An 18,031-nucleotide genomic window follows, 5' to 3' on the forward strand; every position below is an offset into this window, starting at 1 on the left:
ATAAACAGAACCATCTCAGTTTTAAAGCTGCTTCGCCTCTCCATATTGTTTTTTGTATGGGCACACAATTTATTAAACTGGTCCCGTAAGAGAGGCATTTGGTTGTTTCCAATCTTTTATCGTTATGAACAATATTACAATACACTTCCTGGTAATTTATTATTATTTCACACTTGGACAAGTTTATCACCAATTCTGATAGAATCTGAATATATATATATATGTGTGTGTGTGTGTATATACATATACACACACACACACACACACACACACACACACACACATATCAAAAGAACATACCGGTCTTAGGTGTTTTAAAATAATTCACAGAACAAATCTTGCTTGATTTTTAGTTTTTCTTTATCCCTCTGACAAATATTAGCCCTTTTTATCACAACTTTTTTATAATTTAGGAACCTTTCCTCAAACTTTAAAGAAAAATCTTTTCTGAGTCTGAAGCTCATTAAAATTTCTTTAGATCCTAGGAAAATGCTAATTTGCTATTATAATTATTTAATTCTAAATTGTTATAAATCACTAAATTTAATATATTTTTACTAAATTGTTATGAAGTATTGGTAACTTCGAGACAAACAACCAATAAAGCATTATTATTTAAACAAAACTAGTTTTAAAAAAAATCAATCATTTGTTTAATATTTTTTTAAAAAGCTATCTACACTGTAATTTTTGGAGTAGACCTTTAAAGTAAGTCAATGCACACAATCATTTTTCTAGATACACTAACATAACCATTTGATGAAATAATGATTAACTCGGTGGTACAGAACAATGTCCCTGCCGTATGACTAAAGCCTGCTCTCCTGGATAATATTTCACCAACGCAGGCAGTAACAACCACAAGAACCACGACGGAGATGATGCTGATGTGTTTGCTTGAGGCGGGAGGTAGTGATCGGTTGTGAGAGACGACTTTAGGGGGATAAACTGGTATAATTCTTTAAGTTCCTCCAAGATCACAAGTGGTGGGTTAGGCTAGAACATTTCAGCTGCAAAAGGCTTGAACGGACATTTGAATCAACAGCTTGCTCACTCAAACATTAACCAACATTTTTTAATAACCTTATCTTATTAAGGTTAACTATATAGTTTAAATCTCATTTAAATTGTTTGATTATGAAAATATGGCCAGATGTACCCAGAATAACCCTAGATTATCCTGTTAAGGTACAGAGATGAGAAAGCAATTGGTCCGTAGTGCCTAAGGGAGGGGTGGGGTATGAAAGCTTCTAATCTCCGGCCTCCAGAGGAGCCTGAGGGAGCTTCCTGACATGGAAATCTTTTCGGGGAAACAAGTTTTAGTCCGGGGCCATATTTCCCAAAATGGGTCACATGAAACTTCGCATTTGAAGTATTTGTACAAATTGTGTGGAACGTACAAAATTCACCTTGGGAGCTCGGGATACAAATGATACTGGTCCAGGGAGAGGTCATATGAATTAGTAGAGGGCAAAACAAAGAAAAATGGATGGCACTGCCCGCAGCACCTCATCCTTGGCCCACGCCCACCAAGGAACTATGAGCAGAGACTCTGAACTGCGCGTGCGCTTCCACGCTCGTGGGTTTCCACACTCGTGACAGAACTGCTTCTCACGTGGGCAACTCCATGTGCTGGGCACCAGGATCTGCGGCAAGGACACAAACTCACTGTGACATAGCATTTACACAGCCGGCTCCCTAAATTCACATCCTGCACTAATTTGATCATGTTTAATGATTCTTAGTTAGCGCTGGGAGGCCAGATAGGACTATATAAATGACGAGAGGTTGATATTTTTTTGTTCTACTTTTAACAGAGATATACTATTATTCCCTTCTCATTCCAAAATTTCCCCCAAACAAAGCCTGGTACGTTATACCCCCCAGATACAGTATTAATCACATATTCATATTAATAGTTACATGTAGCTACCTACCTCTTGCTGTTTTTCTCAATTCCCATAACACTTAAGATCCCAGTCACTCAGGTGGCACTTAACAAACACTTTTAATTACCAAAGTTGTGTTTTATATTACTTAACTTAAAAAAGAAAAACAGAACCTGTTTAATTAATTGGTAGACCAACAAAGAACTGTAAAATAGCAAGTCAGTTCAGTCCCTCTCCTCCCCACCCTTCCCCTTACTTTGCAAATCATAGGAATCACCCCCTCTGGCCATGGTAATTTGATCCAGCAGGGAAACCTAATCCAAGCCCGAACCAATCAAGCTCCTCTGTCTTGGGAATTTGATTTTGAATAGAGAGGAAGGCGGTGAGGAGTTAGAGAAGCCTGTCCCTTAAGGGAGCATCCTCAAATGAAAGGCTGCCGGTTCCGGCTGTTGAGTCCCCGGGGCTGCCTTTGTCTCCTGCCACTCTGAGGCCCGGCCATCAGGCTCTTCCCTCAAACAAATCCCCATTTTGCTTAAGACTGTCTCCTTCCTTTGCTTGCAAACAAAGAATCCAAATGACTCACAAAACAAACTCACTGCGACGTAGTATGTATTCAGCTGGCTCCCCAAATCCACATCCTGCACTAGTGACAACTAAATATAAAAATGATTAACTTCTAAATTTTAACATTTATGCTCTCAAGAACAAAACTCTAAAACACAGTACTGTAAGATACAGGTATGATATAATAGCATTTAGCTATTTTGTAACTATTCTCAGCTTTTCCATGTATGCTTTTGCTTCCTAATTTGATTTTAAGCTTAAAAAATTCAGAAGACAAGTGTCTAAATTTTTTTTTTCCCCCACAGCTCCAAAGAACCAGAGGCTGTCAAGCCCAACTCTAGAATTAAAGCTTGGCTCAGGAAAGTGTAAGTTTCTAACTAAGAAGCTCCAAAGGTCCAGGGATATTTAAAAAAAAAAAAAAGTTTGTAAGAAAATGAAATGACATTTGTTTGCAAAAGTCACTCCTAATCCTTAACTTGTAAATTTGCTATTAAGTCTTCCTTCTCTCAAAATCACTCCCCCAACTAAGTGAGTTCCTGCTGTGACAGTGTTGTAAACCGGAAACGATGCTGTCTCTTTTCCGGTTTGGCAACAGTGGAGGCCCCAAGTGTAGAGGTTTGGCAATTTCATGCATGCAGCCCAGAGGCATTTCTCAGGCCACTGAAGCCTCTGAAATAGTCTAAGTGTCTTCTTTGTCCTTTTTGCTCTGAATACATACATGAACATTGTACTGTAATCATGCAGCTCAAAATGAACACAATCACAAAGTCAAGAGTTTTTCCTACTATCCACTATGAATTAGAGCGGAGGGCAGCAATGCCTCAGGCCTCATGCCTTGGAACTATTCCCACAACCAATAAAAGGGTTCTTATTTCTTGTTTAGAGTCTTCAAGCTTCTTAGGAATCCAATAGTCTTTTGAGTCGATGCTGATTACCTGTGCTGCTCTCTTGGTAAAACGACTATAAGACCCGTGTCTCTCTCTCATTTCACTATTGCCCAAACTAAAACACTTGTCAATCCACGGCAATAAATTATGAACAAGGATGACTGTTCTTTTGTGAAAACGTTCATATAACTGCAGGTAGCTTATGATTTCAAAGCAGACCAGGTTAAGTTACCACCAGTAAGTTGATCAAATAAAACTATTCAGCAGTAACCAGACACACTAGATAGGAAGAGAAAACATATACAGGGTGTCTGAATTTCTTTTTAGCAGAGACATCCAAGCACACTGCTCAGTTATCTTTTAAAGGCTTAAGATATCCACTTTACCTTATGTGATTATGGTGACCTTTCGGTTTCATATAAGAGATAAACATCTCAGGTACCTTGTATTTTTATACCTTAAATTACCTTTATGAAACGACTTCTGACAATGAAGGGGGAACGGCCATTGCCTTGGAGGGTCTTAGGGTCCTAATTAAGATGCTTTAGACCCTAATATACACACTAACTGAATGAGGGTCAGAGATGACCAGGGTCACAGATGGGAGGAGCAGACATGCAACCAAAAATACACAACCCAATGATGCTATGCAGTCTTTGTAAATGCTTGATAAAAACTCACTTAATCATTACATTTATGAATATTTTCTTTAAAATACACTGAAATTGAACTGCAGATGTCAAGTCAAAAAAGTCTTCTCTCACAAATAAAATCCTTTCTTTAAAAAGATTTTTAAAGCCTTGATACAGACAAAAACCCTGTTTTTGAAAATTTCATGAGAGAGAACTCCTGTTTTTAAAGAAGAATTTTATCATATTGAATTAAATATAATTAAAAGCTGGTTCAATCTAAAGAACCATCCCATCTTGGAGCCAGAGTAGTCATGAGACCTTTTCTCTATTATCTGTGTTTCAATCACTTTCACTAGGCAATACTGAAAACCTCCATGTTTCCTTTTCCACTGATGAAAGTATTATAATAGTCTCCAATCTTTACTTGTTAGCATGTAGCTCATTCACACTGATATTTGGTATCAAAATCTGACACAGTACCCAAGGGATAATATAGCTACATTTGTATCTAGTTACAGTGAGCAAGCTACTAAGTATATACCAATTTACTTTTTATTCTAGATTTGTTCTAGGCAACAGTTTTTTCCTAGAGATATTTGAAACTATCCAACTAGTCCACTTGTTCCACCAAAATTTAAAACACAATAATATTGGTCAGACACCACTGAGATGATCTCATATGATTTAAAAATTAATTCCTCAAAAGTAGAGATGATGGTATTATATATATTAATAAAATAGGCTTAAATAATGGACAACTTGGGACATTCTCATTGACCAAACTTTAAGATCTACTGCCCACAGCAGAGAAAAACTGTTTGCTAGAAGTGCATGGCATTTAACTGAAATATGCTGAGGAATATTTACAATGAAAGATACAAATATCAGTTATCCATTTTCTCATAGACACAACTTTAATATAAACTTATTAAAGCCTTTGAACATAATGATACAATGTAAAAACTACTAAGTGACAAATGTTAATCCGAGAAATGCTAGAGATTCTGCCTTAAACTAATGCCAAGTCAATGAAATCGTCCGGGCGGGGGTAAAAATAATTTACAGGAAAGGGTTAAACTAGTGACTTTAAAGAAATTTCTAGGGGTGATCAAGTCACCGGATAAATATTACTGAGTATTTCCTTCTTCTCTGCTTCACACAGTTCTATTTGCTCTGGAAGAAAAAAAAAAAAAGCACAAGTCCTCTTTTTCAGAAAATTTATATACTAGTAGGGGAAGCACAGTAATCCAAGAAAGCAAGACTTAACCACGCAGCAATGGACACTTGGTACTTGGGAAATACTATAAACTACGCATCTAAAAAGCAACCCTGATAGTAGACACAGAAATAGTAGCTGTTATAAACTGGAAGAATGGTTTACCTTAAATGCTGATTCTCTACCATCTCCAAAATAATGGGTAGTGGTTTGGGAGATAAACATTTTAGCTGTGTAAGGTCAGGACATTAAAAAACACTTAAGTCATTCCCCTTTTGCAATTTTTTCGATGATTTCAAAGAGAAAGCCTCAGTTTGCTGCCGTATCTCTTTACACTTCTTTATAACTTACTACTTAGTAGCTGGTTTCAAAGGCTTCAACAGATACTAGCCTCTAGCTACAAATTAACATGTTTTCCATTGAGTTTATTTTTATGGCAAGCTTTTATACATAGCAAGTGACAGGATATACTTTCCCTTTATACTTAATTTTAGTTAATATTTTCTCTTTAACTTTAAAACCCTGGAGGTTCAGGGGACATAAAAAAAGGGAATACTGTTGTTCAGAGGCAACTTCATGCCTGTCATTGTAACCAAGACTACCAAGCTTGCTTTCTCCAAGAACAATAAACAAGCCCTTGCTTAAGGCCCCGTACAAACTGCAATAGTTAAAACCTCTGTAGTTTCTACTCAACAAAATAAGGAAATAAAGTATAATAGTTTACTCTGAGAGGATTAGGCAGGGAAAACAGTAAAAGGCTTCCTAACAAAACTACTTTTGTGCTGCCAGAAAGGGGCCTTCCTATTCCCAGACTTTAATCTTTCGAAAAACCTGCACTAGTACCCCTCTCTGTCCCAAGCCTGGCAATCCTTGTTTTAGTAAAAGTTATCCACTTGACTATAAGCTCCTTGTGGGCACGATCCCTGCCTTTTTCAGCTTTTTAACTCTGGGGCTAAGTGGTCCCCAGTAGATACTCGTTATGTGATCGTAGGATGAATGAACTGGGCCGGGAGCTGGTCCTATACATAATTCTTCTCTCTTTTTCTTAAAAGACATATTGATTTAAAATTAAGGCATCAGTAGTGGTTGTCTTTTGATGCAGGTCCTATACACTTATTTATGGATCTAAAGTATCTATCAAGTTATAAATAACTCCCTATAAATCCTGCTTCTGAAATATAGCCCTTAAGTGCTACGATGATAAAAATGCCACTAGCTTTGCATCTAGTCTTTCCAAAAAGGCATTTTATATATTAAAAATATATAGTTAAATGCAACGCCAGTTTTTCTTTTTAAAACTGTATTTTATATTGGAAAAAAATTCCTTATTTTATGATTCCACTGTTGAAACATGGATACATTATGTATATACCACTTCTGGAGAAACGATCTGTATAAAATTTGAGTTTATGGCATAAATGTTACAAAAAAATATTAAACTCTAACAAAGTACATATTTTCAATAATATACAAAATTTGAATTGTCAAACAAGGCAACTGAAGCTCAAATGTTGACTATTCCCAGCTCTCTATACACAGCATTCCATATTCTTCAGTTTTGTAAGCCAGAAGAACTTCATTAAGTGGATGTCAGCTTACTAGGACTGACCAAATGGTATAAAGTCACCAAGGTGACATTACAGGAGATACGCTTAAATCTATTCATTACTCATCTACTTGAACAAGACCAAGAAGAATCCTTCTAATGTTGAGCACTTAAAAGGTGCTGGAATATAAAGATTTTAGAATTATAGAAGGAAGGTAGTAAGACAAAAGTTTACAGGTAAGGTAAGCCAAACAAGTCTGCTCATGTTTCTCCTATATCTTTAGCTAACATTTTAAAGCCAAACTTGGTTCCTTCTCAATCACTTCTCTCTTAGACTTTCCAAGGGCATCGGAGCAGACTGGTCCAAGACCTCCTTCAAGACTGCTTTCGCAGTAACATAGCAATACGTCCAATCTACTATTTTTCAAAGGGCTATTAAAATTGAGGAACTTTCCTAATAAATGCTATAATGATTACATCCCCAAATCTTCTCATAACCCATAATGTAGCTCAGCGTGAGCACTACTATCTCCAGGTAAGGAAGACAGTCAGGAATGACACAGTGAAGTACACAAACAGGCCTCAGCCTCTCTCCCCTTCTGCTGGGGAAGAGTCAGGTCTTCTCAGACTTCTCTGCCCACAGCATGGCCAGATCCGATGTGAAGACAAAAGGGAGGTGAAGGCTGGCTTCCGGAGCACCTCCTAAGGCATGTGGGGCAGCAGTTCAATGGCAATTAAGTCAGGAATGTATGTTGCCAGACAGGTGAGGGAATAGAAAGTGGGCATGGAGGGAGAGGTGGTGATGCAGGTGGTGGTGCTAGTACTAAGAAGAGCCAATGAGGCAACGGCTGGCTATCTCAGCTGAGGAATGGGCAGGGTGGATTTCTGCATGCAAAAAAAGCAAGATAAGTCAGAATAGCTGCGTTTATCTTTTTATATACCCTGTTTCTGCACGCTGAAATGGTACTTATTCAATTTTAGGTAGAAAGCTTCCAGTCAAGTGGGCCTACCAACTTGTTGGAACATAAAACGGCGCAGCATCATCATATTGTGCCATGTGTGTTTCATGAAGAAATATCCTGCGACCTAAACAGGCAGCGGTTGACTTCAAATATTACAGTACGATTTGTTTTGAAAGTGGTTATTGCTCAACTATTTCAAATTTTGAAATTGGTAGTAGCTATCTAGGAGCCTTTACAAAGGCCTAGCCTCTAGGCTGCTTCGAAGCAAACGACAAATAGGAAGAAAGATTACACTGAAAACCACGTGTCTCCCGGTAGGAAGTACATTACTATTCTATTTCCCGAAAGTTCACTTTTGATGTGTGCGTAACGATGTAAATGTTTCTAAATACCAGATCTGACATCCATACATTTGCTTGCCTCACTAGTAAAATTACTGGAATTGCGTCCTCTAGGACCAACAAGTAAAAATAACCTCCCCTTGATATTAATATATAGGAAACGGAGTGAAAAACCGGGGCCATGAAACAGTCCAAAGCCCTGAGGTGGCTCCCGTGTCAACAAAGTGGACCGGAGGCGAAGGTCTGCAAGCTCGGGGCCTGCAGGTGGGGGAACGGTGAGCCTGGATCTCAGGGCTTTTCGGAACAGTCCACTCCCGCTCGGTTTCCCCGGGGCGGGGGAGGGAGGGTGATGAGAAAGAGGATGCCGCGGGGTTGGTCTCCGCCCCGCGTCGGGAGCAGGCCTCGGGCGGTACCTCCTCAAACTCGGACCGTATCCCATCCCCACCCCGGCCCCAATCCTGGGGCTGAGCACGGGTCCTCAGACCGAAAACTGCTGGTCCCCAGGCACCGCGCATCTCTCCAAGGCTCCCGCGGAACCCGCATTTTCCTCCAGAGCCACTCAAACCCCGCAAGCCAAGATCCCAGGTCAGGGGTCTCTGACCTCCCACCATTTCTCCACGTCGCCGCAGCTCATAGCAGGAGGAAAGCAGCTCAAGGTGACACCTTATTTTGGACGGAGGATCCGGGTTCTGGGCCCGAGATGCCGGGCCCGGCTTCCCGTCAGAGCTCACCTGGCAGCGGCACACGATGTCGGCGTCCTGCGCCAGCAGATCCACCACCTTGCCTTTGCCTTCGTCGCCCCACTGCGCGCCGAGCACCACCGTTACCCGGTTCCCTCCCGGCCGCGCCCTGGGGCGGCCGCAGTCGCCGTTGGGCAGGGACGATGCCGCTGGGTTGGTCTCGGCAAACGCCATGGCTCCAGTGACGAGAAGAGAGCCCGAAGCGGACGCAGCGAGGAGTGCGCGAACAGAACCGCTCTGCGGCCGCCAGCCACATGCAGAGGAAGAAGGAGCCAGCGGCGGCCCCGCCCCCGCCCCCGCCGGGCCGCCACCCTCCAGCCAGGCCCCGCCCCCTCCCCGCCGCAGCCCCCTCAAGGGGGGACCATGACTGCCCCGCGCAGGCCGACCTCGGCAGCACCTCCCCGAGGCGGAGGCCCTGGTGGCGGCAACTGCCGCCCCCCGGGACCAAGGCCACGCCCCTTCCGCGGCCTGGCGCGCCACTCCCATGCGAACCCCGAGAGCGGAAGCGGACGGGGGCGGGGCTTCGGGCGCGCTGCAGCCTCGACGCCCCGCCCACCCGCCCTTCTCTCCGCTTTTCAAACTGGAGAGGCGCGGAGGTGCGCGCTTCGGCATCGGACTACAACTCCCGGCATGCAACGCTCTGGGCTGAAGCAACGCATTCTGGTGCCATGGTGGGCGCCGTAGTAGTGTCTGCCGTCTGCAGGTTCCAGTCTCTGACAACGTTCATTTTTAAATTAATTTTTAATGATTTGTTTTTTTATTAACGGGTGACATAGTATGTAAAAATACAAACGGTGGAATTTCGTAATACGGTAGGATGGAAATGGAACATAGAGGTTTAGAATTGGAAAGCAAAGGTCTAGAAGAACAGAGATGAGGACAGAGATCAATAAAGGCGAATTCGAAAGTAAAGCAATAAGGTAGAGGACATTAAACCCGAAAATCTGGAAATCAAATAGAATCCTAACTCTTCTCATTTTACACATTAGTAACAGACTCAGGGAGGAAGAGCGAATTACGATGTCATATAGCAAATGCCGGATCCTACGGTGTACTTAGTTCTTGCAATTCTCACAACCACATGACGTAGGTAATACTATCCTGTCCTTATTTTACAGGACTTGAGAGTCGACTTGCTCTAGTGAGGGCTGAATTGGTATCTAGGCAGTATGAGTCCAGAGCCCAAGCCCCTTCCCGTACATTCCACTCCTCTTGGTGTTTCAGTTGTCACTGGATTCCGGAGTACATGCCGACTAATGTCCTTCCAGCCGCAACACGTTAACACTGACGTCTAATGCTGATATAAAGTTACTTCAGAAAAAAAGTAGGACTAGAATCGCATTAAATGTAGTGTCTCCCAATTCGCGTCGATGCATTCACGTTCTCTAATGGTCCTTAGAGCGTGTTTTAGTATTTTATTTCTATTCAATGGTTCAATAAGTCAGTAAACATTGAAAAGCTACTAGAAACAGACTGAGCTGGGCACTGCTGACATGAGAAGGAATAAACATACAATCGCAGCACTCAAGGGTTCAGATTATTTTGTCTACCGACAAGTAAACAGATAAAGTATACTACGGGATAACTTTCGTGTTTGTTTATCTTGGCATTACCTCGGGATTACAAACCTCTTTATAAACCAGAATGCTATCCTATTTCTTTGTACTCAACTGCACGAGGTAGTGTCGGGCATACAGTAGTTGTTCAATAAGCACACGTTACTGTTCATTTCTGTTCAATTAAAAATCATCTGTGGAGTGCCTGTTCTCTGGAAAACGCCGGATACTTATTTGCTATTGCCGAGGTCGTACACAACGAAGATTTGGGCTAAAAGATACACTGATTTAAAAGTTTCGCCTTCATTCAGCCATCTCAGATTTTCTAAAGTGGTTTTGCTATTTTCCTCCAAAATATAGCACGGTTCTGCCTTTCCTAAAATCTAGTTTAGATTTTCGACTCCAGCAACTCACTTGCAGGCACCTAAGGAGCGCAGGGCGCAGCGTGCTGGCACGCACGCGCACTTGCTGTCGCCGGTGAGCAGGCCCGACCGCGGCCACCGGCGCTCGCCCCGCAGCGCCTCCGTCGCGGGCTCGGCTGGCGCACCCCGGGCAGCGCGAGTCCAGCGCCAGCGCGGCCTGGGCGGTTGAGCCGAGGGTCCGCGGTGCCATGTCAGCCCAGGGAGTGGCAGTGCTGCTGTCGTGGATGAGCTGCTGCGGCTCCGCTCTGTGGAGGTAGACACCAGTCGCGGACAGGGCCACCGGGCAGGGGTCTCCCCTTGGGCCAAGCAGCTGGGGCCCCGTACCGGCGCCTCAGTGTCCGGAAACCACTCGCCGGTACAGACTACGGTCTTCTTCCCGAGCTCCCGGAACACCGGCCACCCACAGCCCCAGTCTGAGAGTTTTCAATGAATGAGGGAAGAAAATGAGGGGACGCTGTTAGGACTCTGCTGGTAACTTCACGTCGCTGTCCTCTTGGACAGCTGAGCCCACAGGATTCCTTACACTCGTGTCCTCCTACTGCACTGCTTTTGCGAGAGAGGAGAAGAGCAAATGAGAACCAAAAAGTTGCCACCAGAGATTGGAGGTTGATGGGGAGGGGGTCTGGGACATTTCACTAGGATAACTAGGTACTGGGTGGTTTATATTAGGTAGTTGTGGTTTAATGATTTGTGGGAAAGTGCATTATAAAATGCCAACACTGTACAAATGTGAGCCGATGTGATTCCCGAATAAAGTGAGTTGATTTGGGGAATGAAAACTTTAAAGTTCTGCGAGATCCTTAATGCAAGTTTGATTTTTGTTCCGTATTCGGTAACTGCTGGATTGGAAAGTGTATCAAAATGTTTTAGAAAGATTTTCAACCTAAGTTAGAAAGATTTTTCAACCTAGGTAAAAATACGGATGATTAACCAGCAAAATCACATTCTGCGAATATTCAGCTTAGTGGAGGTTTTGCTAGAACAATAATCATTACCCTCTAACATTAAAACGTAAGAATACCGACAATATATCACACCATTATAGAGGTTTCGGAAGGGATCCAGGGCACGTCACTGGACAGGTGGAGAGGTCAAATAGTTAAGAGTCGCCATTGGAAAGGTCAGTGAAATAGTGAGAAAGAGCAAAAACGTAGCATTCTGACAGAACTTCGTAAGCCTTCATTTTCCTTCCTATGAAGTGAAGATAAGAAAATTTATCTCACGGGGTGATTGTGAGGCTTGAATGCAATTATATATTTAAAGCTCTTGGCACGTACTTGGCAAACAATGAATCAATAAATCATGATAGCTGATAATAAGGATGGCCTATGAACTCAGGGAGCTTGCAAGTTTTGTTATGTTGTCACCAAACTTCTCTGTAAAGGACCAGATAGATAGTAAATATCTTAGGAGGTGAATTTCATTTGTAAAGTTTTCTAATAAGATCATCTCTGCATATATAGGATAAATCTAACTCGGTCATGGTTTATTACCTCTTTATACCCTGCTGAATTCAATTAGCAAATATTTTCTTTAGGATTTTTATGTCTATATTTTTCTTTTTCAAAATGTCTTGGTTTGGTTTTGATATCAGTGTTAGAGTAGATTTACAAAATGAGTTAAAGAGTATTAACTCTTTATCAGTTCTTTGGAAGAATTTGTATAGGATTAGGATAATTTGTTCTTTGAAACCTGTGAGGAAGGTAAAACTATTGCTTCAAATCTTTTAATGGCTATAGAGTTATTTAGGCCTTTTATTTCTTCTGGAGTTAGTTTCAATAGTATATATTAAAATGTCTATTTCATGTAATTTTTCAAAATTGTCACATAATTGTAAATATTTCCTTTTTTACTCTTTGCTTTTTCTGTAATTATGGTCCCTTGTCATTAATATTGTCTCATCTCTTTTTTGTCTTGCTCAGTCTTGCCATAAGCTTGTCTGTTTTCCTCATCTTTGTAATTTTTGTTTTATTATATTGATTTCTGCTATCATTTTTATCTCTTTCTTCTATTTCCTTTGGGCTCATTCTGATACTTTTTCTAACATTTTAAGCCAGACATTTAGCTAGTAGTTTTTGGCCTTTATCTTTTCCGATGACATTTAAAGGTATTAATATCCCATAGTATCCCATAAAAAAAAAAGATGCATAACGTTTTATCGTTCACTTCTAGATATTTTTAACTTTCACCATGATTTCTCCTATAACTCTTGAAATATTGAGCAGTTTGACTAAGTCCAAGTACGTAAAGATTTATCTTTTTGTCAACGATGTCTCTATTAATTGTACTATAATCAGAGAGCAGGATCCACATGATACCTGTTCTTTGAAATTTGTTGAGACTTGCGTTATGACCTAATAGATGATCGGTTTTCATAAATGTTCCATTTGTTTTCTTATGCTCCACTAGTTCTATTGGGTCATACTTTTCATGGAGTGATCTTCTTTGTCCTTGAAAATACTTTTTGTCTCAAAGTCTTTTTTGTCTCATGGTAATGTATTCAATGGGGCTTGGACTTTCCGTGGAAAGCATACTATGCTTCCTGCAATATAACGGTTTCACACGTTTTTCTGTCAGATGCCCAAAGACCAATTCGTGGGTATGTACAGTAGGATGAATAGGGGATTTGAGAGAAAATGGTTTACCCAAAGAATATATTCCTTAGTTTAGAAAGAAAGACAAAAAAGTAAAATTAGGAAAGGACTTACCTCTTGGGAGATGAAGGAAGGAATAAAAGTTAAGAATTTTTTTCGATTTTGAAGAGCTGGTAGAATGGGAACACACTAGAGAGAACAGGAGGGATAGGCTCTCATGGTCCAAGAGCGAGATGACAGTGTCCTTTTTGTTTAAAACAAACAAACAAAATGGTGCCAGGACATGGTCCATCTGCACACCCCACACCTGTGGTCCTCCCAGGCCTATTTTCAACAGCGCCACATTAAATATTTGACATAATTAAGAAAGCAAGGATGAGAAGGTGTTATTATCGCTGTCTCTGATGAAATTAATAAATTAAATATGACTCCTTTAACTACTGTTGCCTCTATAACTTGTCCCCAGCTCTAGTGGGAAGCTGATGAAGGAGCAGCTGGGCTGGTCAGGAGAAGTAGTTTTGTCATTTAGCTGCCAGGTTTCATTCACAGATCAAATTGCATACTTTAACATTGTAAATTAAAATACAAAATCTGCCACTTTTATTTTTCTTTCTCCTGAAGTTTCTCTCTTTCTTACTATGATGAAAGGGGTCTTATATTAGATTCATAGGAAGTGGGAAATGCTTCACACTTATTTGAAAAAAGAGCCCTTGAGAAAATATCTCATTTTATGGCATCACCGCCTCAGCTCCACCTCAGATCACCAGGCATTAGATTCTCATAGGAGCACCAATCCCTGGGACCAAAAATGTTGGGGACCACTGCATTATAGGGATGTATAAAAATACATGAACATGTTCTCATATTTGATCTGTATATCTATAAAATGTGTTTCATTATACTGGTGACTGATATCTGTTAATAAGAATTTAGAATACCATTAAAGCTTATATAATTCTGCTAAAAGACTTATGTAGTGATATCCCAGCAATCACACACACACACACACACACACACACACACACACACACACACAGAATTGCCTCTGACTTAAGATTTCAGGGATGGAGCAATTCCAGTGGCAACTGGTGTGTAACGTAGACGTGGAATAGATTATCGAAGCAAAGGGAAAGTGAAGGAATTTTAAGATGATATTTTACAATAGCCACTGGCCACATATGGCTTTTGAACACTTGAAATGTGGCTAGTCCAAATTGAGATCTTTTGTTAGTATAGTATACACACTGGATTTCAAAGACGGTACAAAAAAAATGCAAAATATCTCATTAATAATTGTTTTATATTGATTACATGTTGAATAAATTATATTAGTAAAATCATTTTCACTTGTTTCTTCTAGCTTTTTAAATGTGTCTACTAGAAAAAATTTAATTACATAAGTGGCTCACATTATATTTCTTTTAGACAGCACAGCTTTAGATAGATCATATAGACAGAAATTAAAGTACCCCGAATACTGGAGAGAAATGATAATGAACAAGGACTCACAGAAATTTGTTCTTCAGTGTTTCAAACAAGAAATACTGTTTTATGGATTTTCAATCTTTATTCATTTTCTTTTAACTCAGATGATAAGTGAAGGGATTAGAGTCAATATTCTTCAACAGTTTTCATCCTAAAACAAAAGCAAAGATGTAAAAGTATTTACAGAGAGTTCCTGACTTAACAATGGCTCAACTTCACGACTTTTTGACTTATGACTTTTCTGCTTTATGATGGTGTCAGAGCAATGTGCGTAATAAATTACATGGGATAGTCAACACTTTACTATAAAATAGGCTTTGAGGTGAATGATTTTGCCCAGCTGGAGGCTAACGTCAGTACTCTGACCACATTTGGGATAGTCAAGCCAAGATGGGTGTTCCGTAGAATAGGTATGTTAAATGCATTTGTGACTTAGGATATTTTCAATTTACGATGGGTCTGTCGAGACATAACCCGATTGTAAATCGGGCAGCATCTGTAAGTCTCATTCCAGTGTCTTCAGATACAGGACAAACACTAATCCCCTGGAGTGGGGGGTAGAGTTCACTGACATCCTCAGCTATACCTCTGAATACTCTTTCCAGTAGCGTTTGGGCGGAAACCCACAGCGTGCTCTGTCCATGTATAGAATCCCTCTGATTTGGAGGAAAAATTAGTTTTAATATTTGTCTTTGATCTTTTCCTCCACAGGTATTACACTAACAGCCCAAACTACCACATTTTTAGTACCAGAAGTACGGTAAGTGTTTAATTTTTTAAAATTATAGTTAAGTATTAATCTTTTACCTCAGAGCAGAGGTGAGAGGTAACTATACTCTGTTGTATAGCACAGTGTCATTCTTTGATTTTTACTTCGTTTCCTTCATTTCGTTTATCTTCCTAATATATATATCCTCTCCAATAAATGTCCTTAAATATGCATGTAACAAAAATAGGTAGTGTCTTGAGTGTTTTTGTGATTTAATATTCACAAAATTGTGTTATGATAGGGATAGGATGACCGTGTCTCATTCATCTTATTTTTTTTTCTTTTTTTTTTATCCTCAGAACTTATTAGAGTACCAATAACCTCCTGGACACTTAATAAATAGATTATTTTTGAAATAAAATAAAAATCTTATAGTTTTTTGGGGAGACTATCAAAGGGTCCCAGAAAAGTTACTTTTCCTTTGTCATATTACTTCATGTAATTTAAAAGAAATCATTCTTTCTTTAAATAATAAGGACCCAGAAAATTGAACTCTATATTTGAACACTGAGGTGAAAATTTTACAGCAGATTTTTTTTGTTTGAACTATTTTATCTTCTTTTTTAGATTAAGTTAGAGTATGAAGGAACAGCATTTTCTGAGTGGAGTGTGCCAGCAACTTGTTCTGTGAAAAATAAAAAGTAAGATTTTTGGCATGAATGTCAATATATGTGTGTATTTACATGTAACAAAGCATTCGTCTAGTGGACATTCCGATTCAAGGCTGTGATTTAATGTAACTTTCTTCCCATTAAATAGATGTGAAAAGAAAAAATCACTTTGAAAATGGATAGAAGTAAAATGTTGCGCGCGCGCGCTCTCTCTCTCTCTCTCTCTATATATATATATATATATATTTTTTTTTTTTTCTTAATAGCATACAATCGCAGTTTTTAGGCTTAAAAAGTAGTAGGGAAATGTTTAGTCGTCTAGCATACGTCTTTACTTATTTCTCCCTTCTCGTTCTTTTTAAACGCTAGATCACCCAAGACAGAACTGCGATGCTCATCTCCTGGGGTTCACACTATAAAGCCAATTGTTACAGGCCCAGTAAGTTGATTTTAATACCTTATTAAAAGTTGAATAATCATCTGCTATATTTTATTTTGCCTTTTTTTGAGCTTTCAACCTAATTGAACCTGTTTTAAATAGTGACAAAGTATGGGCCACAAACCTCACATCTAATGTTCCCACACAAATGTCTAGAGGCTCTATGTGATTAATCCTGCCTTTATTTTGGGGCTTATGCCTTCTTTTTAATTCATAATCTTTATTTTCAGGGAAGAAGTAGATAGGGTCATGTGGGAGAGGCCAGATGAATATAGGTTGAAAATATTTGATTTTGGCTTTTTGAGTTTATGAGTATTTGCCAGTTTCATGAACACAATTCCTAAGGAAGTAAAGGATCTTTTCTCTTTCGTCATATGTTGGAAGCCCATATAAGTATGTGATGTTGTGTAAAAAATATACACATAAATACCTGCATATGTAAGATTATTTTTGTTATTGATGTATAGTGTCATCCTCTAAGGGAGTACATGTGACTTTTGAAATGCACTCAAAAACTCTCAGTTATAACAACCAAAAATGTCACCAGACATTGCCAAATGTCCCCTGGCAAGCAAAAATCACCTCTGGTTGAGAACCATTAAACAGGAAAATTAATTGAATTGTATTACGGTAAAGAAGACTGTCTAGGAAAACTGTTTTCCTTTACACACTCATAGAGGACACTTCCGTGACCAGATTTTTTTTTTTTTTTTTTTTTTTTTTTTTTTTTTTTGGTCACTAATTCTCTGGCATCAATTGTTCTGATACGGTCTGTCTACGTGAGGTTAACATCACATCTCATAATTTAAGGGCTTACTCCTACAAGACTGTCCTCACTGCAGATGCCCATCGCACATCCAAAGCTGTGCAGTACTTCTGGCGGACTGGCTCTAAATCCAGGTTCCCACAACCTTCCCCTCAGGTTCAAAACTTTGCTAGAGCAGCTCGCAGAAGACTGAGAAACATTTGCATTTACCAGTTCTAATAAAGTATATGATAAAGGATACAGAAGAACAGCCAGGTGAAGTGGTACATAGGGCAAGATCTAGAAGGGTCCCCGTGGAGTAGGGGCACATCACCTTGCCTGCAGGTGGATGTGTTCACCAGCCTGGAACCTCAGAAGTCCCATACTTCAAGGATTTTTGTGAAGGCTTCATCATGCAGGCATGATCGATTACTAACTCATTTTTCAGCCCCTCGCCTCTCTCCGGCGGGTGCAAAATTAAGCTGAAAGTTCCAAGCTTCTAAGCATGGCTTGGTGTTTCTAGTGACCACTTTCCATCCAGGAGCTTGTGTCAGGCACTCCTGTCCTTCAGGAAATAACAAGAGTTTTAGGAGCTCTGTGTCAGGAACTGGGGTCAAAGACAAAATATTACTA

At 40.0% G+C, this 18,031-nt stretch overlaps 2 protein-coding genes across 2 annotated transcripts in view; one reads left to right on the plus strand and one right to left on the minus strand.

The window, feature by feature from the left end:
- Window positions 1-9,049, minus strand: part of ADSS2 (adenylosuccinate synthase 2) — a 37,970-nt gene extending 28,921 nt beyond the window's left edge. Inside the window, exon 1 of the mRNA XM_039883245.1 lies at window positions 8,769-9,049. Coding sequence (XP_039739179.1) covers window positions 8,769-8,951 — 183 coding nt within the window. The 5' untranslated portion in view covers window positions 8,952-9,049. The remainder of the gene's footprint in view (window positions 1-8,768) is intronic.
- A 1,777-nt stretch (window positions 9,050-10,826) lies between these two features.
- The window catches only part of CATSPERE (catsper channel auxiliary subunit epsilon), a 93,065-nt gene continuing 85,860 nt past the window's right edge, over window positions 10,827-18,031 (plus strand). The window contains exons 1-4 of the mRNA XM_039883628.1: window positions 10,827-11,008; window positions 15,546-15,594; window positions 16,171-16,244; window positions 16,584-16,653. Of these exons, the coding sequence (XP_039739562.1) occupies window positions 10,944-11,008; window positions 15,546-15,594; window positions 16,171-16,244; window positions 16,584-16,653 (258 nt within the window). The 5' untranslated portion in view covers window positions 10,827-10,943. The remainder of the gene's footprint in view (window positions 11,009-15,545; window positions 15,595-16,170; window positions 16,245-16,583; window positions 16,654-18,031) is intronic.

This window comes from Pteropus medius, unplaced genomic scaffold, assembly GCF_902729225.1.
Source record: "Pteropus medius unplaced genomic scaffold, Ma_sr-lr_union100, whole genome shotgun sequence".
Taxonomy (NCBI): Eukaryota; Metazoa; Chordata; class Mammalia; order Chiroptera; family Pteropodidae; genus Pteropus; species Pteropus medius.